This window comes from Emys orbicularis, chromosome 7, assembly GCF_028017835.1.
Source record: "Emys orbicularis isolate rEmyOrb1 chromosome 7, rEmyOrb1.hap1, whole genome shotgun sequence".
In the NCBI taxonomy this organism is placed as follows: domain Eukaryota; kingdom Metazoa; phylum Chordata; order Testudines; family Emydidae; genus Emys; species Emys orbicularis.
Genome location: NC_088689.1, coordinates 4667587 through 4694827, shown reverse-complemented (window position 1 = coordinate 4694827; position 27241 = coordinate 4667587). Strand labels below are relative to the sequence as shown.

The 27241-nt window shown below is 44.0% G+C and overlaps 1 protein-coding gene across 1 annotated transcript in view; it reads left to right on the top strand.

Moving 5' to 3' along the window:
- Nucleotides 1-26730, top strand: part of NT5C2 (5'-nucleotidase, cytosolic II) — an 83265-nt gene extending 56535 nt beyond the window's left edge. Inside the window, exons 4-18 of the mRNA XM_065407293.1 lie at nt 4972-5089; nt 7469-7564; nt 12986-13077; nt 13288-13345; nt 15409-15502; nt 16548-16601; nt 17865-17948; nt 18778-18819; nt 20717-20824; nt 21206-21272; nt 22095-22265; nt 23921-23972; nt 24362-24422; nt 25207-25383; nt 26488-26730. Coding sequence (XP_065263365.1) covers nt 4972-5089; nt 7469-7564; nt 12986-13077; nt 13288-13345; nt 15409-15502; nt 16548-16601; nt 17865-17948; nt 18778-18819; nt 20717-20824; nt 21206-21272; nt 22095-22265; nt 23921-23972; nt 24362-24422; nt 25207-25383; nt 26488-26730 — 1517 coding nt within the window. The remainder of the gene's footprint in view (nt 1-4971; nt 5090-7468; nt 7565-12985; nt 13078-13287; nt 13346-15408; nt 15503-16547; nt 16602-17864; nt 17949-18777; nt 18820-20716; nt 20825-21205; nt 21273-22094; nt 22266-23920; nt 23973-24361; nt 24423-25206; nt 25384-26487) is intronic.
- Nucleotides 26731-27241: the final 511 nt, after the last annotated feature.

Genomic DNA, 27241 nt, shown 5'->3' with positions numbered 1-27241 from the left:
GAGGTTTCATTAAAATATTACAGAAAATTTCCCAGTTTGTCACATATGTATGTAGATAGAGATTATATAATGTGGGTGTTTTCCTGTGTTGTGACACTGCAGTTGCAGCATCACAATCCTGTTCACACTGTTTATCTCAAGTAGGTGGATCACTTGCCTGAAGCTCATGTTACTGAAATGAGCATTTGCACAGCTTGTGCGAAAATGTCAGTAGCTTGTAGCTCATACTGATTAATATACTCCGTACTGTGGTGTACTGTGTTGTCAAAATGGGGTGTGGGCGTGGTGAACTCTGAATCCATTCCCAGTTGTCTAATTAAAGGAAAGTATATCTTGGATAACGTCACAGTAACTGGAGAACACTATTTATAGTCCATTTCCATCCTCCAAGAGTCTGATTTCCAGTGTGTCTGTTGATTTCTTACACTAGAAAGAAGACTCTTATTTTCCAGGTGTCTTTAGTGATGACATCCAAACAGAATCTTTGAATGAGCTAGTGGCTTACGTTTTAAACAAGGCTGGGTCAAGGAGGCAAGCAAAGTCCAAAGTTTATAGGTGAGAATGTGAATTTTAAAAATGTTCAGGGACAGCCTTGTGGTCGTGCCACCTAATCAGAGATCGGGATTTGATTCCTTGTATTGGCATGGCCTGGGAATACCATATAGTCCTTTGCCACAACCTTTCTTTTTGGTTTTTCAGCTGCTTTCCTAGGCTAGAAGGGAGGTCTTAGTGATGGATGTAGATTGGAGAGGGGAGTGCAGTGCATAAAAAATGGAATAAGGGTATTTTATGGGTTGCATGATGCACATAGAAAATATGAATCCACTGCCCTTTCCCCTGAAAGATTGTTAGAGAAATAAGGGTGTTATTTGAAAGACAGCATTGTATTAGCTGCAGCCACGCTTTCCTCGTGGTGTACCACTGGGATTGATCGTAAATCCTTTCTATTTATCTAAAAGGGATCCCAAAGTACTCTTCAGATTGTACATGTGTATGTAGGGGTCACTACAGCCGTCTCTGGGCTCCAGAAATGACAACTGCTCGTGTCTGAAGTGCTATTCTAGCCGTATCGGTCCCAGGATATTAGAGACACAAAGTTGGTGAGGTGATATCTTTTACTGGACCAGGAGAGAGACAAGCTTTCGACAAACTGTTCCCATAGCAGCAACATAATGCAACAGGGTTTTTAGAAGAAGGGAATGGTGAAGTTCTGTATAGAGAAAGAAATCACAGTTCCCTTGGGAATTTGGCCAGATTACCAAGGAGAAATTGCACAGCAGGTTAAAAAAATTTATATGGTCTGTGTGAAGAACTAGGAGGGCTCCAGCTCCTTCCAGGTGGGGGTGGGGACAGGGAGGGGGCTGAGGTGGGCTAGACAGAAAATGGGGGGAGGCTGCGCTTTACATCTTGTGGGTGCACACATTTATTTTTTAACCATACGCACTTAAATGTGTGATTTATCTATGTTATCCTCAAAAGAGGAATAAAAATATATACAGACACATCGGTTTTAAACTTCGTCTAGCCTGTGAAGTGAGCAAAGTAGGAGATTTGGAAGATTTGGAGACTCAGAGCCGTAATACAGCAACAGATACTGTGGTCAGTCTGGAGCAGGGGGCCTCAGTGCTAGAGAGGGTTAACTGAGCACAGGTGCTGTAGGAAGTGTTACCCACACACCGCTCTGTCCTGCATGTGCAGCTGCAGCAGGCACTGTGGCAGGGAGCTGCACGCTGGGGATGCGAACCAGGCAGGGAGGAAGGCCCTGGACATCACAGACCTGAGCTTGCTCCCCAGGGCTGGCTGGCTGCAGCCGGACAATGCTCTGCCAAGCCTCACCACCAGTCAGCAACCACCCTGCCCCTACCTCAGGGGTGCCATTTAGGGAGGTGCTTCCCCACCCAAGTTTCATACCACATTATAATTTTACAATGTGTGTGTGTGTGTGTTGGGGTAGTGTGCGTGGGAGACTGGGTGTGTGTTGGGAGAGTGTGCATTTGTTGGAGTAGCGTGTGAGAGACTGTGCGCGTGTGTGTGTTGGGAGTGTGTGGGAGACTGTACGTATGTGTTGGGAGTGTGTGTGGGAGACTGCATGTTCCTGAGTGAGTGTATCCGCACGCTGTCTCTTTAAGCCGAGTATTCAGGAGCCTGACGCTTGTTCAGTGCAGCAGCAGCTCCCACGCCTGAGCCAGAGACACCAGCAAACAGGCTCCCTGTCCCCCCACCCCAGCTCAGTGGAGACCTACTCAGGCACGGCCACCTCTAGCATCAGGCAAGTTCCCCCAGCGCCCCGCCAGCCGTGGATCAGCTTCCCAAAAAAGGGGAGACTTAAGTGTAAACATGGGGCTCGCAGCCTCTGTACTGCCTGCTGCCGAGGAGCTGTGTCACATCTCTGGCCAAGGCTAGCATCAGCGGAGGAGTTGACTGTGCAAATCTCTGCAGCGCAGCCAGGGCTGCAAATCTGTCAGGGGATCCCTGAGCGCAAAGGGACTGAATGGAAGAAGATGATGATTTTCCTCCAGTCTAGCCCAGCGGCTAAAGCCTCCTCTCTGCAGATCAGGTGTGTGTGAGGTCTTCAGGTACCAGTCCGTTTCCCCTGGCTGCTGCTGTTTGCAGGCTGGGGTGAACAGCAGGGGGAAGTGAGAGCGAGTGAATCTGGGGAAGGAGAAGTGAGTGTGTCTGCTGTTGGAAGCCTGGCCAGCAGCCACAGCTCTTTCCGCTGTCCCTTCAAAGCTGGGCGGCCGGAGAGCAGCGGCTCCTGGCCGGGTGCCCAACTCTGAAGGAACCGCCACAGCCAGAAGCTGGGAGAGGTGGCTACTGGGTGGGGGCTAAGGCAAATTTTGGGATGGCTATAGCCCCCACAAGCCCCCTCAAGGACCACCCCTGTGAATAACTCAGCATGTCCTTGTCCCATGCTGCCTTAATAAATGGGGAACTCTGGGCATCTGTCTTACCCATCTACAGTACATGAAGGTATATTTCTTATTGTTTCCTTCAGTAATTTGCCTTTAGCAGCCCTTCATCAAGGGAATTCATTTTTTCTACACTCTGATCTTTCATGATCTTCACTGGGCTCTTTCTATTCTGACCTCCTTTTGCTCACTAGCACTCTAGATCACGCCCCAGGATTTCCTGCACAATCCTGTGCTCTCTTAGTTATATTAGTTATTTCTGCCCCTCATTCTCACCCACAACATAATCAGCCTCTCTGTTCCTATTGCACTGAGAAGGCCCCATGCAGCAAATGTCATATAACTTTATTATATGTTTACCATTAGTATAGTAAAAGCTTGAAGATTTTGTTAACTACATTATTACTTTTAGGTATCCTTTACTACTAAGTAACTTAGTATTATAAGTGTGTTCAAGCTTACAATTAATTGTTGCTTTTCGAAGTGATAATAGGCCTTTGTTAAAAATAATAATGAACCCTTAGATTTCTGTCAGCCAGATAATACCTGGGGCGACATATGTTACTGTAGAGCTGGGCAAATCTTTTTGGCAAATAGTAAATTCACTGACAAATGCAGTTTTCGGGGGGAGCTGAAACTATTTGCGAATTTGGGTCGAATTTGTCAATAGTTTTGGCCAAGTAAAACCCGAAAACAGAAATTTTGGAAATATCATAACTCATTTTGAAAATGTCAGATCCACTCCACATTTTATTTTGAAAATGTCAGTTTGAATTAGCATTTAATTTGACCAGAACAAAAAAAATTTGGTTTTTCATTTAGTCGAGAAAAAAAATTCATTTTGGTTAAAAACTGACCAGTTTTTTCCCCCCTGGAAACCAAAAATCACTTTGCTCAGTTCTACATATGTGATTCCTCATGACAGTCACCATAATCTATAATCTGTCCCTGTCTGACACCTGATTTTCCTTCATGATCTTCCTCCTTTTCCACCTTTTTTCAGTAGTTTCACATATAAGTTTTCTCCTCTCTGACTTGGTCTCTCTTTTCCACAGCATGTTTTCTTACCTGTACTAATTCTTTGGGGACTGTAGATATATTTATTATTTTTAGCATTTTTTATGACTCCCGCAGAGGTGCTTGGCACCTCACAGAAAAGCATGTCTGTGTTCTGAAGAGCTTACCATGCAAATAGCACATGTGTATGACACACACATCTGCAGCCTCCAAATCATTAGTACAGTGGGGCCCACTTAAATATATATCTCAACTGTGATGGGAATTATTTGACCTCAGTGCATCCTGGGGCCAGATTCTGTGAGAGTGACAGTTTCCATGCAGCAAACCTCAACATACTGTCCACAGAAATACAGTGAAGCCATCAAACGATCATTGAATGAAATTGTTAAATAAGTACATTTTCCCTGCATTGAGCTAAGGTATATTTTATAAATGAAATATTAAAATAATAAACTGCTTTAAAAGAATAACATTTTGATGCAAGAAGGTAACATCTGACAGGTTTCTACGGTACCATATAGTTTTATTAACAAATTATATGCTGACCTGATTACTGTATCTTCTGTGGAAGCCATCATAGCCCACAGCACTTATAAACACCTCCTAGCTGAATTCCTGACACTAATATTAGGCTATGGAATTGTGTCCAGAGTAACAGGTGTAACAGCAGTAAAGAATTTCAGATTCTCTGCCTCTAGACGTGTGTAGAGGGGGTGGGGGAGGAGAGGGAGATGCTGTTTGGAATATATTTCCTCTGAGGCAAAGAGCTCTGATGGACTGACTTTTATATTTCATCTGGTGCCTTCTGCTGCTGAAATATGAACTGCACTTCCATTCTGCAAAAAGCCTCTAGCATGATCTAATTCCATGATCATGTAAGCAGCGGAGCAAGTGAACCTGAAATAGAGAAGGAAAATAATGACGGAACTGAGTGTTGTTGTGTGGAAGAGGGAGGAGGGAGAATGGAAAAATTATTTTTAACTGCCTTGTTTAACCATGAGCTATTTTTGTATTTTCTAACTGGAATCTTATCTTGGTACAGTGTATAAGTCCCCTGAATATGAATCTCTTGGATTTGACCTGACCGTAGAAAGATTGGTTTCCATTGGATACCCTCAGGAGCTGCTCAGTTTTGTCTATGATCCTTCTTTCCCTACCAGGTAAATAACTAAGAGATACTGATCCAGTCTACTTGTGGCTTTGAATGTTTGTTCTGTGAAGTTCATAGACATGAAATTTCAAATTTTCAGAGGGCACCTTTTAAGCCTGCAGTTGTGCACAGAACTTGGGTAAACATACCCAATTGACTTGCAGTGACTGACTTCACTTGTGCGCAGTTTTTGCACAAACAGACATGCCAGCAAAGAATGAGAGTGCTGTGAAAGAGACACGCTGAAAAAGTTGTTCAAAATACCTATAAAGCAAGAACATTAAAGCGACGTGAAATTTTACTTAAAATCTAGGGTTTGTGAGAATGAACTTTTACAGAATATGAGCCTGCAGGAATGTTGCATAAATTATTTTATTTTAATTATTTTGAAATAAAGTATTCCTGCATAGTGTTGGAAACTCGAACATTGCAGCAATGTCCTCGTGCACAAGAGAGATCCTGAACGTGAAACTGACTGTGAAGAAAAATAAAACTGGACTAGCAAGTTTAATTGTCCAAACTGAATGAAATGCAGGAAGTATGCCTGCAAATATTGGTGCAAAGTAAATTTAATTTCTAAAATTCTGACACTTTTGAGAGTCTCTTAGTAGCAGAGGTATGGAAGTTTGTGTTGGATTAATGACTTTTAATCTGATGTGTCCCTAAAACCTTTAAAGTTGTTTCCATTCATGCCTTTGCTGGACTTAGTCTTACTGGCTTCTGTGGAGGCTTCTATGGATTGTTTACTAAAATGTCGGCAGTGGGACTGTGGCTGCTGAGCTCTGGTTTTCAGTCTGGCAGCCCCTTTCCTTTCGTGCCTCCTGCCTTGAATTGCACTGAGCCTACTGCCATACGTTCCCATGTCCCTAATAGGAAGGTTTCAGAGTGGTAGCCGTGTTAGTCTGTATCAGCAAAAAGAACGAGGAGTACTTGTGGCATCTTAGAGACTAACAAATGTATTTGAGCATAAGCTTTTGTGGGCTAAAACCGCACTTCATCGGATGCATGCTGTGGAAGATACAGTCGGAAAATATATATACACGGAGAACATGAAAAAATGGGTGTTGCCATACCAACTGTAACAAGGGTAATTAATTAAGGTGAGCTATTAGGTGGGCTATTATCAGCAGAAGAAAAAAACCTTTTGTAGTGATAATCAGGATGGCCCATTTCCAACCATTGACAAGAAGGTGTGAGTAACAGTAGGGGGGAAAGATTAGCATGGGAAAACCGTTTTACTTTGTGTAATGACCCATCCACTCCCAGTCTTTATTCAAGCCTAATTTAATGGTGTCTAGTTTGCAAATTAATTCCAATTCTGCAGAATGGTTGGAATGGGACATCCTGATTATCACCACAAAAGTTTTTTTTTCTTCTGCTGATAATAGCTCCCCTAATAGCTCACCTTAATTAATTACCCTCGTTACAGTTGGTATGGCAACACCCCTTTTTTCATGTTCTCTGTGTATATATATTTTCCGACTGTATCTTCCACGGCATGCATCCGATGAAGTGCGGTTTTAGCCCACAAAAGCTTATGCTCAAATACATTTGTTAGTCTCTAAGATGCCACAAGTACTCCTCGTTCTTTTTGCATAATAGGAAGGTGGCCCGTAATGAAGCTGTCAGGAAGGTTACACTGAGCATGTTCAGTGAATTCACTGCCTTCTTCATGGGGATGACCAAGAAGGGGTGCCCATGTGAGGACAACTGACAGCAGCCTTACTACCAATCAGTCTTGAAGCATCTCACTGTTTTCAGCAGTCATGGCATCTCCTTTTCCCAAAGGCTTGTGACTAGATAAATGAGCAGAAACATGTAATGTGGTTTTGGCAGAAAAGAGGCAGCCCTTAAATCGGTAGAGGGGAATGGCATGGCATTTTTGGCAGCTGTGACATGCTATGTCTGGCTCACCTAAATGCAACAGAGAGATGCACAGGACTGGAGAGGTTCCTTCCCCCAATCAGCTCTCCATTGCATCTCAGTAGAATTCTCAGGGAATCACAAGGACAGGCAAGAGCCAAATTCTTGACCTTGTGTAGAAAGCTACACATCTTCCCCGATGAACGTATAGCTAAGCTGTCTAAGTAAAATGAGCAAAATGATTCTAAGATCCATAGAGAGCAGGTCAATTATACATTTCAACCTGGCAATGCCGGGGGTGGGGAGGGTGGTTCCAAAGCCAAATAGAAGGATACGTTAGGACTGGATCAGCACAACCCTGCCCCCAGTGTTCAGTTCTGTTTTGGATGGGACATAAGAATTGGCTCAAACATTCTACTTCAAATAAGCACACTTGAGCTGATTTTGGTTCCTGCTCTTAGTATCGTGTATTTGGTCACGCCTCAGTGTGTTTCTGATTTCACATCTTAAATTCCTTCCTTGACAGAGGCCTGGTGTTCGATACACTCTATGGAAACCTGTTGAAAGTCGATGCCTATGGGAACCTCCTAGTGTGTACACATGGCTTTAACTTTGTGAGAGGGTGAGTACTGGTAATCTGGGCATTCACTGGTCATTGGTTCTGGCTTGATAAATGGCTTAATAAACCATAAGGAATAGCAGACAATTGGTTTATAAAGAGATGCTGGTTTTATATTTTTATAGCTTCTGTTTATATATAAGAAATTGTGAGTGTTCTGAAGTTAATGATATTTCAAAGTCTAGGGAAAAAATCAGTACAGTACAAAGAGGCCTATATTTTCTAGAGCACTGGAAATAGGCTAGGACGTGGTGTGGGGAAGAGTTTATAGGACAGTGTGGGGGCTTTTTACCTGTGCTGGCATAATTCAGTTTCAGCATCCTGTCATCAGGTAAAATAGTTGAATTGTGTCAGCCCTTTCTGGAACAGGCAGAAGTCTGCATCGCATGAACAACTGCATATGGTTCAGCTCACCAGTCTTTGCTTGAGAGAGGTGAAGGATTGAACTAGCCTAGGAGCTGGATTATTGTAGTTTATGGTTTAGGTCAATGGGAAGAAAGGAGAGCAGCAGAATATGGACCCTGGACTTCAGAAAAGCAGATTTTGACTCCCCCAGGGAACTGATGGGCAGGATCCCCTGGGAGGCTAATATGGGGGGGGAAGGAGTCCAGGAGAGCTGGCTCTATTTTAAAGAAGCCTTATTGAGGGGCCAGGAACAAACCATCCCGATGTGCAGAAAGACTAGCAAATATGGCATGCGACCAGCTCGGCTTAACAGAGAAATCTTGGGTGATCTTAAACACAAAAAGGAAGTTTACAAGAAGTGGAAACTCGGACAGATGACTAGGGAGGAGTATAAAAATATTGCTTGAGCATGCAGGGGTGTAATCAGGAAGGCCAAAGCACAATTGGAGTTGCAGCTAGAAAGGGATGTGAAGGGTAACAAGAAGGGTTTCTACAGGTATGTTAGCAACAAGAAGGCTAACGACATGTTGGGCTGCATTAGTTAGTAGGAGCATTGTCAGCCGATCGAGAGAAGTGATTATTCCCCTTTATTTGGCACTGGTGAGGCCACATCTGGAGTATTGTGTCCAGTTTTGGGTCCTCCACTACAGAAAGGAGGTGGACAAATTGGAGAGAGTCCAGTGGAGGGCAACAAAAATGATTAGGAGGCTGGGGCACATGACTTACAAGGAGAGGCTGAGGGAACTGGAATTTAGTCTGCAGATGAGAAGAGTGAGACGGGATTTGATAGCAGACTTCAACTACCTGAGGGGGGGTTCCAAAGAGGATGGAACTAGGCTGTTCTCAGTGGTGGCAGATGACAGAACACAGAGTAATGGTCTCAAGTTGCAGCGGGGGAGGTCTAGGTTGGATATTAGGAAAAACTATTTCACTAGGAGGGTGGTGAAGCACTGGAATGGGTTACCTAGGGAGGTGGTGGAATCTCCATCCTTAGAGGTTTTTAAATCCTGGCTTGACAAAGCCCTGGCTGCGATGATGTAGTTGGGATTGGTCCTGCTTTGAGCAGGGGGTTGGACTAGATGACCTCCTGAGGTCTCTTCCAACCCTAATCTTCTATGATTCTAATAGTAAAGCCATGTGAAAGCTGTGTGTGATGTTCTGCAGTCCCCATTAGCTGTTAGAATCATTGAATCATAGAATATCAGGGTTGGAAGGGACCTCAGGAGGTCATCTAGTCCAACCCCCTGCTCAAAGCAGGACCAATTCCCAACTAAATCATCCCAGCCAGGGCTTTGTCAAGCCGGGCCTTAAAAACCTCCAAGGAAGGAGACTCCACCACCTCCCTAGGTAACGCATTCCAGTGCTTCACCACCCTCCTAGTGAAATAGTGTTTCCTAATATCCAACCTAGACCTCCCCCACTGCAACTTGAGACCATTGCTCCTTGTTCTGTCATCTGCCACCATTGAGAACAGCCGAGTTCCATCCTCTTTGGAACCCCCCTTCAGGTAGTTGAAGGCTGCTATCAAATCCCCCCTCATTCTTCTCTTCTGGAGACTAAACAATCCCAGTTCCCTCAGCCTCTCCTCATAAGTCATGCGCTCCAGACCCCTAATCATTTTTGTTGCCCTCCGCTGGACTCTTTCCAATTTTTCCACATCCTTCTTGTAGTGTGGGGCCCAAAACTGGACACAGTACTCCAGATGAGGCCTCACCAATGTCGAATAAAGGGGAACGATCACGTCCCTCGATCTGCTGGCAATGCCCCTACTTATACAGCCCAAAATGCCGTTAGCCTTCTTGGCAACAAGAGCACACTGTTGACTCATATCCAGCTTCTCGTCCACTGTGACCCCTAGGTCCTTTTCTGCAGAACTGCTACCTAGCCATTCGGTCCCTAGTCTGTAGCTGTGCATGGGATTCTTCCGTCCTAAGTGCAGGACTCTGCACTTGTCCTTGTTGAACCTCATCAGGTTTCTTTTGGCCCAATCCTCTAATTTGTCTAGGTCCCTCTGTATCCGATCCCTACCCTCTAGTGTATCTACCACGCCTCCTAGTTTAGTGTCATCGGCAAACTTGCTGAGAGTGCAGTCCACACCATCCTCCAGATCATTAATAAAGATATTAAACAAAACCGGCCCCAGGACCGACCCTTGGGGCACTCCGTTTGAAACTGGCTGCCAACTAGACATGGAGCCATTGATCACTACCCGTTGAGCCCGACGATCTAGCCAGCTTTCTATCCACCTTACAGTCCATTCATCCAGCCCATACTTCTTTAATTTGGCAGCAAGAATACTGTGGGAGACCGTATCAAAAGCTTTGCTAAAGTCAAGGAATAACACATCCACTGCTTTCCCCTCATCCACAGAGCCAGTTATCTCATCATAGAAGGCAATTAGGTTAGTCAGGCACGACTTCCCCTTGGTGAATCCATGCTGACTGTTCCTGATCACTTTCCTCTCCTCTAAGTGTTTCATAATTGATTCCTTGAGGACCTGCTCCATGATTTTTCCAGGGACTGAGGTGAGGCTGACTGGCCTGTAGTTCCCCGGATCCTCCTTCTTCCCTTTTTTAAAGATGGGCACTACATTAGCCTTTTTCCAGTCATCCGGGACCTCCCCCGATCGCCATGAGTTTTCAAAAATAATGGCTAATGGCTCTGCAATCTCATCCGCCAACTCCTTTAGCACCCTCGGATGCAGCGCATCCGGCCCCATGGACTTGTGCACGTCCAGTTTTTCTAAATAGTCCCGAACCACTTCTTTCTCCACAGAGGGCTGGTCACCTTCTCCCCATATTGTGCTGCCCAGTGCAGCAGTCTGGGAGCTGACCTTGTTTGTGAAGACAGAGGCAAAAAAATCATAGCATTCTTACCTCTATGAGTAGAAAGTTTAAATAAGAAAATGAGGGAGTGCAGTGCTAGATGCAAAATGTGACCAAATAAGTTCTCAAATCCATAATATGAGGCTAGAGTTGATGGAATGGAGGAACAGTTAAGTTCAGTAGCAACTGAACAGGAATCCCAGAGGCCATCAGACAGGCCTTCTGATAAGCTCATCTCAAGCTAGCAAGTCTCTGCAGTAGGAAGTAGAAACCTTAAAAAATGAAAGATCAAATGTGTGCTCAAAGCTCTCATATGTATATGTAGTCTTCACAGACTCCAGTGGGTTGGATAGGTGTAAATGTGCCCTGAGTTTGGTCCTGCTATGTATATATGTAAGGGGACTGTTGCCCCCTTACTAACATTCAGTGGGGGTGTTTTGATTGGCTTGCTCCCAGTACTAAAAGGGGAAGGGTCGATGGCAAATCAGGAGCCTGAGACTGACAGTCCCCAGGAACAATGGGGAGAGGCCAATGCTCCAGATCAGCCTGATTGACAGGGCAGGCAGGCTAATCAGAGGGTCAGGAGGCCAGGGAGGTCCCGTCCTCCGTGTGAGCTGGAATTGCCTGGGTCAGACTGAGTGGGGCCGAGCTAAGGAGAAAGCAGGGGCCCAAGCTGAGCTGGAGAGCAGAACCGGGCCAGATCCAGAGGAGCCAGAGACGCAGCCCAGGGAGAGCAGATCCTGTGCTGGGAGCAGAGACGCAGCCACAGAGCCAGAGACGCAGCCCAGGGAGAGCAGATCCTGTGCTGGGAGCAGAGACGCAGCCCAGGGAGAGCAGATCCTGTGCTGGGAGCAGAGCTGCAGCCACAGAGCCAGGTGTGGTGAGCAAGTGGGGCCAGCCAACGGGGGACCTTGGGCAAAGGGCCCAGCACAGAAAGACACCCCCAGACAAGGGCCCTTGCAGGCCAGACCGGGAGGGGGACCTTAACCTGACGGGGGGCTGACGCTGGGAAGAAGGGTCCCACCACTCAAAGCCCGGAGGTGTGTGGCCACCACCATTGCAAGTGTCCAACCCGCAGCATACCTGCAGCACAGCCAGGGCCTTAGACGGAAATCTGGGACCTACAAGGAACAGACTGTGAAGTGCCCTGATGTCCAGAGACACTGTTTGTGATGTTCCCTGCCACAGAGCAGGGTGATGTGTTTTCCTTTAACCTTTCCCATTTTTCCTTATTCTTTTCTTTAGATTAATTGTTAATTAAACAACTTGTATTTGTTTTAAATTGTATGGAATAATCAGTGGGTCAGGGAGGTGCCCAGTGCAGAGAGAGTACTCCGGAGTGGGGACACCCTAGTCCCTGTCCTAGGTGACCACAGCAGGGTTGGGGGTTGAGCCCCCCAGGAATCCTGGGCCCAGCCTTGTTGGGGTTACGAGGACTCTGCCAGACAGGAGAGTGGAAGGGGAGTCCTCAAGGGCAGGGAGGCCTCTGGGTAAAGGGAGTGGGAGCGAGGACTCAGATCCTTTCGCTAGCCCACTTCACCGGGGTAGTGCAGAAGCCAGGAAAGTTCCCCACAATAGCGGGACCATTCCCCCGCTTACATATATATAATGGATGCTTTGAATGCAAATAGCATAATTCTGCCAGTGATCACTTAAAAAGTATCTTTTAAGAGAATGAGAATAATTACTTTTTTTTTTTAACATTGCCACCCTGCTGTTTAATTGCAAAGAGCCTCATTATAGTCTCCAGCAGAACAACCTTGCACATTGCTGATGAAAGCTGCATGTGGGTGTTTAAAAAAAACAACATGAAAACTAGGGGAAAGTTTAATTAGTTTAAACAAACAATGAAAATGCAGTGGATTTAAGTATCCCCTGGCTATCAGCTCAGGGATGAAGGTAAGGCTGTGGTCCCTCAACCATTCTGCTTCCCTGTGCCAGATTTGTTCACTTTACTGACCAACCATGGATATTTTTGCTAGAGCCAACACAGCTATGGAGTGTGAAGTGGATTCTGTTTTTACTTTTGTGTCACCAACACACTATTCATTTCCCCCTCAGCCTGGTAAAACTAGGTGTTGATTAAAGCTTGAGGGAATCTTCAGTGAATTGGCCCTTTTATGATCAGATTCTAAGAACTATAGAGTATGCTATTGTTTTATTCAGTTTTTCCCTTTACTATCTTGTTTTTCAGGCCAGAAACTCGGGAGCAGTACCCAAATAAATTTATTCAAAGGGATGACACAGAGAGGTTTTACATTCTGAACACATTGTTCAATCTACCAGGTAAGTCCTTAGCTAGCTACTGTAGGGCTTGATCCTTCATCACAGAAATGAATGGGTGTTTTGCCATTGACTTCCTGACAGCACATTGGGACCTATGCTGGTGTGCTTTGAGTTACATGAACACCTCTCTTCCTCCAGACTCCTACCCCAAAAGTTATTTTAATTTATGATGTTTCTCTTGTTTTAAAATTCTGTTTTGTTTCTTTGCAGAGACCTACCTGTTGGCTTGCCTAATAGATTTCTTTACTAACTGTGACAGGTATTCTAGGTACGTTTACTGCCTGATTTTATAAAACTAATGGTATAGTGCAGTCTTGAATATATGTTTTAAATAAGGGATGCAGGGTACAGCACAAAGCTGCTCTACCGAGGTCCAATCTCCCACTAATGTCAATGCGAATCTTTCCATTGACATCACTGGGACTAAGATCAATCCTCTTTAGCTGTTTAATATAAAAGTGAATTCCGTGCTGATGTGAAGTGTCTATTAACATCTCTGGAGACTGACGGCCTAGACCAATTGGATGCAGTAAAGACATTGGCAATGCAGCTCTTTCCTCATACTGTGTACCTGTCTCAGTGCACTGGTTGCCACAACTTTGCTGTGGAGAGACAACCTCTAGATATGAACCAAGTGAATGGTTGGTTTCCATTTCCACTCTGTTCTTGGCGCCTCAGCTAAGACTCCAACAAATAATGCCAAATGAGTTGGAGGTTTGATGACGTGGAAGTTTGTGATCTGAGACCACAAACTTACTACAAACACAGTGGCCACCAAACAGCCCTTAGATGTCTATTTTCAATACCTTGTATTTGTAATTAGACTTGTATTTGAACCAGTAACCTAGAGGCAAAACTCCCAAGGCCAATTACCAGAGCCACTTAGGTTCCCCATATAGTAGTTTTAACATTTTCATGGTTAAGAACCTCGTTCACTCAAAAGTGAAATATGTTAATGACATGGGTTTGATTAAAAAAAAACAGATTCACTTAATGAGAGGATTGTCTAAAATATTAAGTCTGGTTTTAATAACTTTTAAAGGATACATTTCCCAATTTTTTATAGTAATTTTTGATTTACTGTTCATAGCAAGCTTTTTAAAGCAGGAAATGTACATGTTTTCTTTTTCCTCCATCATGTATGTGCATCAGCACCTGTTATCGTGGGGTTGCTCATGAGTGCTGTGCTGTCAATGCTTTTTGGTTTAGAAAAGGAACATTGAGACATATGGGATTTTGGGGGGCTAAAACATCAATATTTACATGGGCTTGCAAAGAGGTGTATGTTTAAAATGGTAGGTTACATTTTGAGCTAGCAAACCTTGATGCAGCTGCATGAATGATTCACATGCTATGAAGTGATACCAGGTATTACATTCTTGGAAAGTAAAGGTTAAACACATATGCAGTTTTGCCTAGGGACACAGGAATTGCCATTCTGGATCAGATCAGTGTCCAGTATCCTATCTCTGAAAATGGCCAGTACCCTTTAGTGGACAATTATGGAATAATTTGCCCATAATAGAGTTTCTTCTTAATCCGCATCTGTTAATGATTGGCTTATGCCCCAAAGCATGAAGTTTTATATATAGTATAAAATCCTTTTTTGAATCTATTTTATGTAAAATCTTGGCCTCAGTGGTATCTTGTGGTGGTGAGTTCCACAGGATAATTATGCACTGTGATATAAAAAAGCAACATTACCTTTTATCAGTGTTAAATGCGTTGACTTTTAATTTAATTGAATATCTCCTTTTTCTTAGGTTATGAAAGAGGATAGTCAGCAACACTTAATTTACTTTATTGCGATCATCTTTTTGTATACCTCTATCCTGTCCTCTCTTATTTATCAGCTGTTTAAACTATAGTCCCAGTCTATCAATCACTCCTAAAATGGAAATCTTTCCATGTCTTTAATCATTATGTACTTACCATTCCATTAGTGTCAGGAGGGAGACACTAGAGTCCCAGTCACAAAAACCTGAAATACCACATTACTGGTGCATGGTCCAGAGACAGGAATCTGCTTCCTGAAGTTCTGAATGAATAGCACGTTTGGGTAACAAACACCTCTCATGCTGCTGTATATACCAGGTCTGTTCAGATAGACTCCGTTAACTGGAAACTATTTACAGGGGCATTCTCTCAATTCCAGCACCCACGAAGGAATAAAAGAGGAAACAATGAATACAAGTTGGGAATACGAGTTTTGTCTGTCAGATATATTGCACTATCTTGTCTCCCTGGTTGCTTCTTAGTCACAGAGGTCCTGTGCACACTGGCTGCTGTTCTTTATCTGACATATCTGATCTCTCTTCTTTCTCCTCATAGCTGTGAAACGGGGTTTAAAGATGGAGACCTCTTTATGTCCTTCAGGAGTATGTTCCAGGATGTCAGAGATGCTGTTGACTGGGTTCATTACCAGGTGATTGGAACTCCTTGGGATTTTTTATTAGTCATTAATTGAGCTACACCTGTCTTTAACTCTTGAAATGGAAGCAGTTAACATGTGACTATATCCCTGTAAAAGAAACCTGTTTTGCCATTTAGTGACCAGATATGTGAATGGTGCAGGACTACACCCTTGGGGACAATGATTATCTCTCTCATTAGACAGGAGACTCCCTCTGTCCTTCTATCTCATCCAATCCTCATTTTCCTTAGCTATAATTAACAAGTGATTTAAAGATTGCACCATGAACCGTATTTGCATTTTATACCATGTATTGAAGTTGTGGACTATTAATTTTTGCAATATTGATTTTATTGTACATCTACTGTAGAGTGTTAATTGCTTCCTGCTGTTAGGAATCTGTGTGCGCAGGTTGGAGAATTTCATATGTTTTGATGCTCTGCTTAGTGCAGGGGGCAACCCAATTTTATATACAAACATATATACCTATGCTATTTGGATTTCCTGATCAATAACGTTTGTAAATATGGCCGCTGAAGGCATGATTCTGCTCCCCTCATTCCCAGGAAGAGTCCCATAATGAGTAGGATGGAGCACTTTCATATTATTTGATCACATTTTATGCTTCCGGTTGTCATCTGATTTCTACAAGATTCAGAAGGGAATTTTTCATACAGAGTTTTGCACAATTGACCAGGTGCTTTGTGGTGGGTTTTGCCTTTTACTGAAGCTCTGTGGTCACTGCTGGAGACAGGAGATCAATCGTCTGATCTGGTATGGCAACCTATATTAGTTTCTGTTTCTATCACATTCCTTCCTGAAAGGGTTGAAATGGTGTTAAAGTGGATTATTCACCTCTAAAATTATCACCAGAGTAGGAGACTGCATGGCTCATAGGATTTGTGATAGCTCATGCTCTCTCTCTGAGTCACCCGTTCAGATTCATTCCTGGTTTGTATTTTTACAGGGCTTTGACAGTGTGGAAGTTGGAGATAATCTGATGTGTGTTAGATCATTAAGCCCAGCATCTCATGGAGTTCTGTTATTTCTATTTCAGGGAACCCTCAAAGAAAAGACACTTGAGAATCTGCAGAAGTATGTAGTGAAAGATGTAAGTGTGGAGTTACTTTGCTGTGCTGTGCGACATACTGTACTGAGAACACAGGCAGGAAGTGTGGGGGAAGGAGTAAACGTGTTGATTTGTTTTACTGAATTAGAAAACTGATAAGCATGGTTTCTACTGTAATAACCAAAGACAAAGTGGAAAGTTGAAACCCGGCCTGTGTCCCAACCCAATAATCCACATGGCTTGGTTTAATCCACACATCTATTAAACAGATTATAAAAGCTAGAGGAGAATTTAGCACATGATGGAGGTGATGGTGTTGGTGAGGCACATGCAGACTCTATTGGTGGGGAAGGGGACTGTTTCTTTTACCTGGCTGTTCTGTTAGCACCATAAACCACAGTGATGCAGCTCTATTGACCTCGGCTTCAGAAGAGGCTGACATCTTTTCCAGACAGAAGTATTGATATAGCCAGCCACTGAAAGAGGCACGAGGGGGAGGGGAAATTCCAAGAAACTGTTCAATCTCTCAAACTTCCCTCCAAAGCGAGTGCAATGTCTGATCTAGGAAAGCTGAAACTGTGCACTCCTTCCTGCTTTCGGACTGCCTTTGAAGGAAGTGTGTGAGCTGCAAGTGAGCATTCTGCAGCCAGTCTCCATGAGTAGGCCCCATGTATAGTAAAAACTTATCTGAATGTCATTTGGTTTAAAGTACTGATACCAGCCAGTCCACATTATGGACTCATTGCCTGCCTGCAATGTTTCATTTTAAAGTAATTAACCAGTCTAGTTACCTGTCTGCAAACTGCTTTGGAAACTTCTGTTTTGGGGTAGTCGGTCACTCTTGTAATTTACACATGGCTGAATTAGGATTTATAACTTGTTAATAAAAACAGCTGCAGCCTCAGACTCACTCTAACTTTGGTGTTTGAATTATGACACATCCCTACCTGTAGACTTGGGTGTTCAAACCTTCTACCAAAGGGCTCGTTTTGGTAATTTACCAGGAGCCCAAGGGGCCACATCCAGTTTGTCTGAAGTGGAGCTGGTAGTGGGTGAGCATGCTACAGTGTGTGAAGTGCCACTAAACTATTTAATATCATCGTGGGGAGTTCAGGGTCTACTAGCACCCGTGGACACAGTTAATGGTTCCCATTTACATTTCTTCCACTCTTTTCATTTCTACGTGCAAGGACGTTTTCCTGATGCTGTTGCCAGTTTAAAATGTGTGGTCTTGCAAGCATGATTTTAATTGAGCCTTGTTTTTCCCAGTGGTAAAGTGTCTGTAATCCTTGTGTGTCCTTTTAGGGGAAAATGCCATTACTGCTCAGCCGTATGAATGAGGTTGGAAAGGTGTTTCTTGCCACAAACAGTGACTATAAATACACAGATGTAAGTGCTGCTGAAATACTTGGATTTGCCTAGAATTTAACGAAGAAAAAATGGATATTCATTTTCATACGTTTTCTGGTTTCACTATGACAACTTTGAGTGTATTCTATATACTTCCTGAGTGAGAGGTAGTGTGATTTAGGGATTAAAGCAGCGGACTGGGTTTCAAAACTCTTGGGTTCTATTCCAGGCTCTGATACTAATTTATGGTATGACCTGGGGCAAGTCAGTTACCTCATCTGTGTCTCAGTCTCTCAGCAGATGAAAAGTGCTGGATAAATGCAAAGTATTGTTACTTTTAAAACCAGTCGCCCCCAAAATGCAAAACTTTCCCTATAATCAAACTGTTCTGATGCATACATGAAGGCATCAGACAATCCTGAATCTGTGATCAAGTGACAGTCCAATAACTTTTGAACCATCAAGGCTAGAGGGCTAGAAATTGGTGCTTTGTCCGGGTGGAGAGAAGCTGGAAATTACCTCTTTTTAGTGGTGCAAGGCATTTGTTTAAAGCCCTGGGAAATCGCAAGATATCACAGCATTATTATGTGTAGAAAGCTTAAAGGTCTCTAAAATATATTTGAAGTAGTGTGCAGATTTTGAAGGCAAATCTATTCTTTGATTAGAAAAATTACTGTTTTAACTCCAACTGATGTTTTATTAATTTTGTTCCCAAATTGCAATAAATCTAATGCCAAAACTGACAATAAATTGTAAAACTGAAAAAGTTCTGTAGTCTGAAAAGGTGGAGACTGAGAAGTATGTTGTTATAAACTACACAAATGTATATTTTAAAGTCCTGTAAATCATTTCTAATTTTGTCTTTCAGAAAATTATGACTTATTTGTTTGATTTTTCACATGGACCAAAGGTATGTGACTCTAGGACTGCTGCTTTACTATAAATTAATGCACATAATTATCTCTGTGTAGTGTAATAGGATTGTAATCCTGGTTCATGGACTGCATGAGGATTAGCAGGTATAGTTAAAACACAGTTGCTGTTTAGTTTCCTTATTTACACAGGATCAAATCCAAATATAAATAGAACATTTAGAGAGAGATGTTGTCAGCTGTTTTAAAACAAGAATCCTTAATAATAACATAATCTAATAATGTTGCATTTTGCAGTCAAGATCAGTATGGAACTGACAAAGTTTAGGTGCCAATAAAAAATCTTATTGGAGAGCAAAAGGGCTTTGTAAATGGAAAGGAATATCTAGGGCCTAATACTGATCTCACTGGCGTGACTCAACTGACTTCAGTCATGTTAGTCCTGATTTACACTGGTACAAGTGAGGGCAGAGGTAGGCCCTGAAATGTTTAAATGTAAAACAGGAGCTCCAAACCTTTGTCTGCTTAGTACATTCAGCTTAATTGATTACTTCATCAGTCACACAATGCATGGCTCAGCTCCTGTTTCATGGAGTTACTTAATTATTTTCATGTGCCTGTCAACACTGCACCTGGGCACATGTCACAAATGAAAACCAGTTTGCTAAATTAAACTCCCCACAGTAAATGAAACAAAGAGCCCCATCTCTGAACTGCTGCCACCTCCTCAGTGACGATCTATAGTCAGAAAACTCTTTTGACTCAAAATATGTGCCTTTGCACCATGCTGTGAAAGTCGATACATTCAAGCAGGGGTTATTTTCATAACGGGCACCCTTCACTCACTAAAAATACCTCCCATCCTTGAGAATACCAGCTAGGGAGTGTTGGCAACCCCTGCCTACCTCCCACCCTCCCGGCTGATTTCAGCAAACTTCAGAGAAAGGTGTGCTGCATAGATAAATGCTGATGGGTGCTTGTGCCTCTGATGCATGGCTTTGGTACAGAGCGGTTACATGTGGATAGGAGTCCAGGCTGTTTCCTGCCATCTTTGAGAATGCTCACAAAGCCAGGTGCTGACTTCACAAGAATCCAGTGTTGTTTGCAGTGTGGTTGCAGTTGTGTTGGTCCTAGGATATGAGAGACAATGTGGGTGAGATAATGTCTTTTATTGGACCAACTTTGGTTGGTGGAAGAGACAAGCTTTTGAGCTTCACAGAGCTCTTCCTCAGAATAATCCAGTGAGCATGGATCTATGCAGGATGTCACCTTTATACGCAAACTGGCAGCTATGTAACTTACAGTATCCTTCACTGCAACAGCTGATCTATTATCTTACACGTTCAATGCAGTCATTCCATCTCAGCCTATGATGTCAGTCTCCCAAACCAGGCTGGACTTAGTACTGGATGGAAACCTCCAAGGAAAACAAAATGCTTTAGGAAGTGGTGCTGGTAATTCAGTACTCTCCCTTCTGAACCATTACCACAGAATGGTGCTAAGGGCACTATCCTGTTGGATTTACCCATTTGACCAAAAAAAAAAAAAAAAAAAGATTCCTTTTAAGGAACTATTCCATTGCACTTTTTGCAGGATTATCAGTATCAGCCCCAGTCAGATTCCACTGTGGTTTATTTATAATCTGCTTTCCTAAATTTCTCTGCAGTGGAATTTCTCTTGGATGCAGTATTTTTCGCTTTCTCCTCTAAACTGTAGTGTTTCTTGATGATGATAAATTGCTGTCACGTTGGACCCAGAGGTGGCTGCATTTCTGCAGTGTGTGGAGTGATTCCTCAATATATAGTTTATGAAAGTGTTCTGGGATCCTTCAGGATGAAAGGTGCAATAAATATAGGCGCTTGTATTATAAAATGTATAAGTGATTTGAGAAGAGGCTGAAGGCAGCTGATGCTTTTATGGTTTTTCCTTTCCTAGCCTGGGAGCTCTCATCAGCCATGGCAGTCCTACTTTGATCTAATCCTAGTGGATGCACGAAAACCCCTCTTTTTTGGAGAAGGCACAGTATTGCGGCAAGTAGACACTGTAAGTACTGCACACTTACCCACGTGGTTTCTTTAGGCAGCTTGGAACAGGAACTGGAACTTTTCTAGACTGGACTCTGCATTGAAATTCATGGAAGGCATTGGGCTGGAGTTTGCTTTTCGTTACACCCAGTCAGCCTCATTGCTATCAGAGGTGTGTGTGACGGGCAGAACTTAGTCCTTCCTGGCTAAATTAGAATACAACAAACTATGTATTGAGAAGAGTGAAACACAAAACCCCTCCATGTGAGTGAAAGCTGCCTCCAGTCTCCCAGGGAGAGACAGGGGTCCAAGAGAAGGAAGAATTAGGAAAAACCAGGCAGAAAAGATCCACCACACCAGTTGCCCATCACTAAAGTGATTTCTTTCCTCTTCTGTACAGGTTACTGGCAAGTTGAAGATTGGTACCTACACAGGGCCTCTGCAGCATGGCATCGTCTATTCAGGCGGTAAAGCGAGAACAATCTCATGTGTATTGTATAATGAGCATAAACAGAGATTTAGCTTCTCAGCCTACTGGCATAATTGGGGGTTGTCAGATTAATCCGTGGTAGTGTTTCTGATCGGCAAGTCCTTCCGTGTAACCTGGTGGACCTGCTCATCATCCAGTATTGTGCAAGGATTTTAAAGGGCATGGGAGAGCGGTGGCTGCTTCAGCACACTGGGGACTTGGGCAGGAGTTCTCAGCTGTTTTCATACTGCAATGCCAGGGTCAGCCACTTGCCAGGTGCACCCCGAATCCTCTGCCCCAGTTCGCATGTTGCTTCAAAGGAAGGGCAATGGGAATGAGGGTACACAGCTCTTCTGACACATGAAAAGGATCTGGCTCATTCACTTCAGGGGAAGATGAGAGCCCGCACTGACCACCCCACATACTGCCCACAGCCCGAGAACCACAGCACTGAGCACTTTGTTCAGGCATTCCTGTAGTGCAAATAGCTGCAAGTGCTTGGCTACTGTTGTGATGTGCTAATATGGAGCAGACTGGGGCTTTGGGGAGACCCCCAAGGATGCTGCTTTCTGGCCCAGCAGAGATAATACACTTGGCAAAGATGGTTTCTGGGAAGAGATGGCCAACTTGCTGTGTCTGTAGCCCATAGCTCCCTGTGTCTTGGCTGTCAGTGTATGCTCTGTGAGTAGCTGCAATTACTGGACACTTGTTTTTGCACTGCAGTGACAGGCATGTGCCTGAGTTGTGAGCAGCTGAAATGTGAGAAATCTTTCCCTTCAGTTCACAATTGCTGACCCATCCTGTTTTCATTCCCTCGCAGGTTCCTCAGATACAATCTGTGACCTGCTGGGGGCTAAGGGCAAAGACATTTTGTACATTGGAGACCACATCTTTGGAGACATCCTAAAGTCCAAGAAACGTCAGGGCTGGAGGACCTTCCTGGTGATTCCTGAACTAGCCCAGGAGCTGCATGTCTGGACTGACAAAAGCTGTACGAAACCAGGCAACCACTTTGCTGTCACTTCACTGGTGCAGCAACATTGACCTCACTGCGGCTGGTCTATTGTAACTGGGGGGAGATTTTAGTGTTGTTTCTCAAGATTGTATTGTTTGTATGTTGTCGAGGGGAAAAGCTGGGGCAGGATTTGGAGGGGCTCTATGACAGTGTGCATCTGCTTTTGTTTATTTTTTTCCTGAGATCTTCCCCTTGCCTTTGGCATCTGTGTTAGGGGCTGATGCAGTCCTATTACCCGAGGGAAAAGATTGGAATCTTGCTCAGCCTTTCAGACCACAGTCCTGGCTGTTGGTAACACTGTCATCTCTTAGCGAGGATGGATCTAGGCCTTTTGCATTTGGACACAGTGGAGGGAAATGAAATTTCCAGCTGCATTGTGTATTAAAATGAGTTCTATGTGGCATAGATAGAAGCTGTGATCTGATGGGCTAAAGTGTTCCAAACCCATGTAATTTTTTCCTAATAAGCCACACCTCTTTCACTGACTGGATCAGTACGCCCCTCCATCAAACAGTCATTTCTCAAAAGCCCTGTTAGAAGATGGCTTGTTATTCATTAAAAAGTATGTTAGCAGATTATGTTCTTCTTATCATGGTGTCTGATCCACTGACACAGTCCCTCTCTGGAGGGAGTTCCAGTCAGTTAAGAGTGAGGGCTGCTTTCTGCAGCTCACCCCCTCACGCCACTTCTCTTCCTCCATTGGCATCTGTGTCAAAGTGATGCCTGAATCGATTCCGGAGCCTCAAGCACGAACAGCTCTCCCCTGTCACTGGGCTAGCCCCTTTGCTGGGGAGCTGCTTGTAGGGCAGTAGCAATGAGGATCTCATTTGCTGTGTTTAATCGTGTTGCTGCAGAGTAACAGCGGAACAGCAGTGCTCTAAAAAGCTTAGAGACTTAGTGTACTTATTCATGATGTAAAGTTGCAGGGCAGATGAGGACAGGGAAGGCAGGTGCTAGGGTAGGTGTGAGGTCAGAGCAGGGGGATGTCTGAGATGAAAGCAGCTCCCATGTTTAATCCCTAGGATAAGCCAAAGATCCCATTCTCCCATGGCTGGAACACAGTAGCTCACCAGTATTATAGAGGAATTAGCGTGGCATTAGTTGCAGTATTGGACTAGCGGGGTCACCTCCCTCTGCTGTCAGCCTTCACAGCATTCCGGTTTTCATTTAGCTTGTTTTATTTTTTTCTCTCTATTTTTCACTTCATTTATTTGGGACCCAGCTTTGTTCCATTCAGCTGCAGACAGCGGCAGGAATCACAACACAGGACAGAACTGCCTTCAGGGTAGAACCACTTTAATGCCCCAGTCCTGCAGCCCTACTCACGCAAATTGCCCCATTGAGGTCAAAGAACTTACTTATATAAAACATGCAGGTGTGGGCCCTAAAGCAACAGGGATCAGTCCCAGAAAACAAGTCCTGAGCCCTGCCAGGCCTGCACAGTATGCATTCAACTCTTTATCTGAACCATCTAGATCAGACACCTGTTTCTCGGCTGCGCACTCTGCTTTATTTTCCATTCCTGGCCACAGCCGCCTCCTATGAGAAGAGCTGGAAATGTGATGCTTTTGCTTTGGGCACTTTTTCAGTTTTCGCATTCTAACCCTCTTCTCTTTTCTGGAATTATTCAGCCCTTTTTGAAGAGCTGCAGAGTCTGGACATTTTCTTGGCGGAGCTTTACAAGTGAGTATTCCAACGTTCATATAATAATAATAATAATTAATAATAATTTCCCTCCACCACATAGCAGCTTCCATTTGAGGATCTTAATGCACTTTTGCAAATATTAGATAATGAATCCAACAAGTCCCCTGTAAGTAAGCAGTATCCCCTTTTTACACATGGGGAAACTGAGGCACATAATGGTTATGACTTGCTCAAGGTCACACCATGAGTCTGACACAGTCAGGAGTTGATCTCAGGAGTCCTGGCTCCTAATAATCCTGGGTTCTACCCACAAAGCTAGCCTTCTTTCCTCTATTTCTTCCTAACTAAAAAATACCCCACCCCTAAGCCTCCTAGTTTCCTAAACATGTTCAAACAATGTTGTGTAATTTTTCTTCTATAACCAGGCATTTGGACAGTAGCAGCAACGAACGGCCTGACATCAGTTCCATCCAGAGACGTATTAAGGTATCAATTATAAAAACACCTTTTCACACTGAAGGATCCCAAAGTGCTTTACAGTCTGATACACAACCGTATACCGGGATCACTTCCCTCAGCACTAAAATGCAGCCACCTCTGGGGTGGAATGCAGCCACTTACAGCATGCATACATTACAGCAGCATTACACAATAGCTTTCTTAAGCAGGGAAGTAAAGTATATCACACTCAACTGAAATTCAAAAGGAGCTTTAGGTAGACAGAAGGTTATTACCCCAGTTGGAATTTGGCCAGGACATTGGGGTAGCACTTGCACTGTTAGGAAGAATGCCATGGTCAAGACCTTGGTTTTATGCCTGATCTAAAGGTGGCACTTGCAGAAGCATAGTGCCCCTTGGTACCATTCTGGGGCATTGATTCCATATTGACTCAGATGGGCCACCCACTGGCTTTCTGTCACCACCTCTTGCAGCATTCTTGGTGTTCCCTGGAAGTTTCCCATCTACTGATCAGGCAACCCCTGTTCAGATGACATCACAGCCTGGTGGGATGGCTGCAGCTATGATGAAATGTCATTGATTCCAGTACAACTTTCCCCCCCATTAGATGTGAATATGGATTCTGTGGGGGTCTCGCTATTAGAACACACACAGCCTGTTAAGTGCCTCTCTATTCTGAACCCCTGCAGAATCTGAGCAGCTCAGGAACTCAGAATGTCCCAGTTACGTGACAGTCTTTTCCCAGTCTCTCTGTTTGAGTTTGCGTTGCTCTCTGTCTGGCCAGAGCATTTAATCTGCCTTTTGCTTGTAGAAAGTGACTCACGACATGGACATGTGCTACGGGATGATGGGAAGCCTGTTCCGTAGCGGCTCACGACAGACCCTCTTTGCCAGCCAGGTGATGCGTTATGCAGATCTCTATGCAGCATCTTTCATCAACCTCCTGTACTATCCATTCAGCTACCTCTTCAGAGCCGCCCATGTACTGGTGAGTTGTAACCCACTGAGAAACCAGCAGCAGTCCTGACAGGCAAATGCCATTAGAACTGTCTAGTGAGTGGTGTTGGCAGAACCATATGCATCCGAAGAAGTGGGTTGTAGCCCACGAAAGCTTATGCTCTAATAAATTTGTTAGTCTCTAAGGTGCCACAAGTACTCCTGTTCTTTTTGCGGATACAGACTAACACGGCTGCTACTCTGAAACCAGATAAACACTGTTAAGGACTCGGGGACATCACTACTGTAGTGCAGAAGAGATAGGAAACTCACATTCTCATATTATGGCTTGGAGGTGCTTAAGCTTTTATGGAGGTGTCTGAGCTCTTTAGTGGAGGGTGATGGACTCCTGCTTGCTAGGATGGCATTGGCCACCCCGGAAGCTGTCCACCTTCCCAGCCAGAGGCAGTAATGACGGCTGCTCAGTGGGGATAGGAGGAATTATAAAAGAAAAATATTGGTGCTTAGAATAAAGGACATGGGGCTCATCCTCAGAATCACATCTAGAACAGCATAGAGTTGGGGATGCATGCAGTGATGCGAGAAGACATACAGAGGGATAACACTGGATCTAGTTACCAGTTTTGCTGTCCTCCACACTGGCTTTCCTATGGGAGAGTCCCATAAGCTGTAATGAGGCTAATTATTGGCCCTCAGTACTGATGTTGATGTTAATATTAATGTCAGTGTCACGGCCTTGTGCTATCTCAGGAAGCTTCAGATGATAACGGGCCAATTTGTTCTGAATGGATAGCATGAAAAGTCACTGGTCTTCATCTGTAAGGAGCTATGTGCTTCAAAGAGTAGTGAAAACTATTTCACTAGGGTCAGTTTCAGCCCAAAGCCCCCATGCATACCTGCGTTTTAGTATTAGTTCTGTAATGCTACAAGCATACACAGCATGGTGGGGCCTGCCTTTCTGGTCACAATCACAAGGGTTACATATCCGTACAGCATATTTAACAAACTTCAGATGCTTGTTTTTCATTAGTATCTGCATCTATTGGAGAAATAATGAGAGCATCTGCATGGCTGATCACAGCATTCCTCCCGGGACAATAAGACAGGTCCAGTCCTCTCTCTTGTTTTTGTATAGATGCCACATGAATCGACGGTGGAGCACATTCATGTTGACATCAATGAAAAGGAGTCACCTCTGGCCACACGCAACCGCACCTCAGTGGATTTCAAAGATTCCGACTACAAACGGCATCAACTGACCCGGTCAGTCAGTGAGATTAAACCACCTAACCTTTTCCCCCAGACTCCTCAGGAAATCACACATTGCCATGATGAGGATGATGATGAAGAAGAGGAAGAGGAGGAGGAAGAGGAATAGGAAGGAAAAATGGAAGCCTCTCTGAAGACAAAACATGATTGTGGCAGTGATGAGCGGGAGTGGATTCCCATGTTCGGTTCCAGGGGGAATGGATGTGATTCTTTCAAAGGCACATTTTGAAAGTTTCCAAAAACTTTTTAAAATTAACACTAATCAGGAGGAGCCCGTTATTTTTAATTTTGCAAATCTGCTCTTTGCAGATGGTTCAAAATGCCAATGGATTCTGCACTACGGGAGATTCTAACAGTGTATTCACTGGACAGCACACAAGTGTTGTCTATAAAGCCTCCCCTGTTACAGATTAGGGATGCTGCATGGTTTTTCCCTTTTTCTTCCCATTGGTGCAATTCATTTGGTTTTCATTGAACGGTGTCTTATGAACGGTTTGGAATTTGTACAGTCTCCACAGAGAAGGAAGGATGCAATGTGCCCTGTAGCAGACAAAATGGTCTGACAAGAATCCTACTGCGAGTTGTGCCACTGTTCTTAACTCTCAGTTTTTTTGGATACA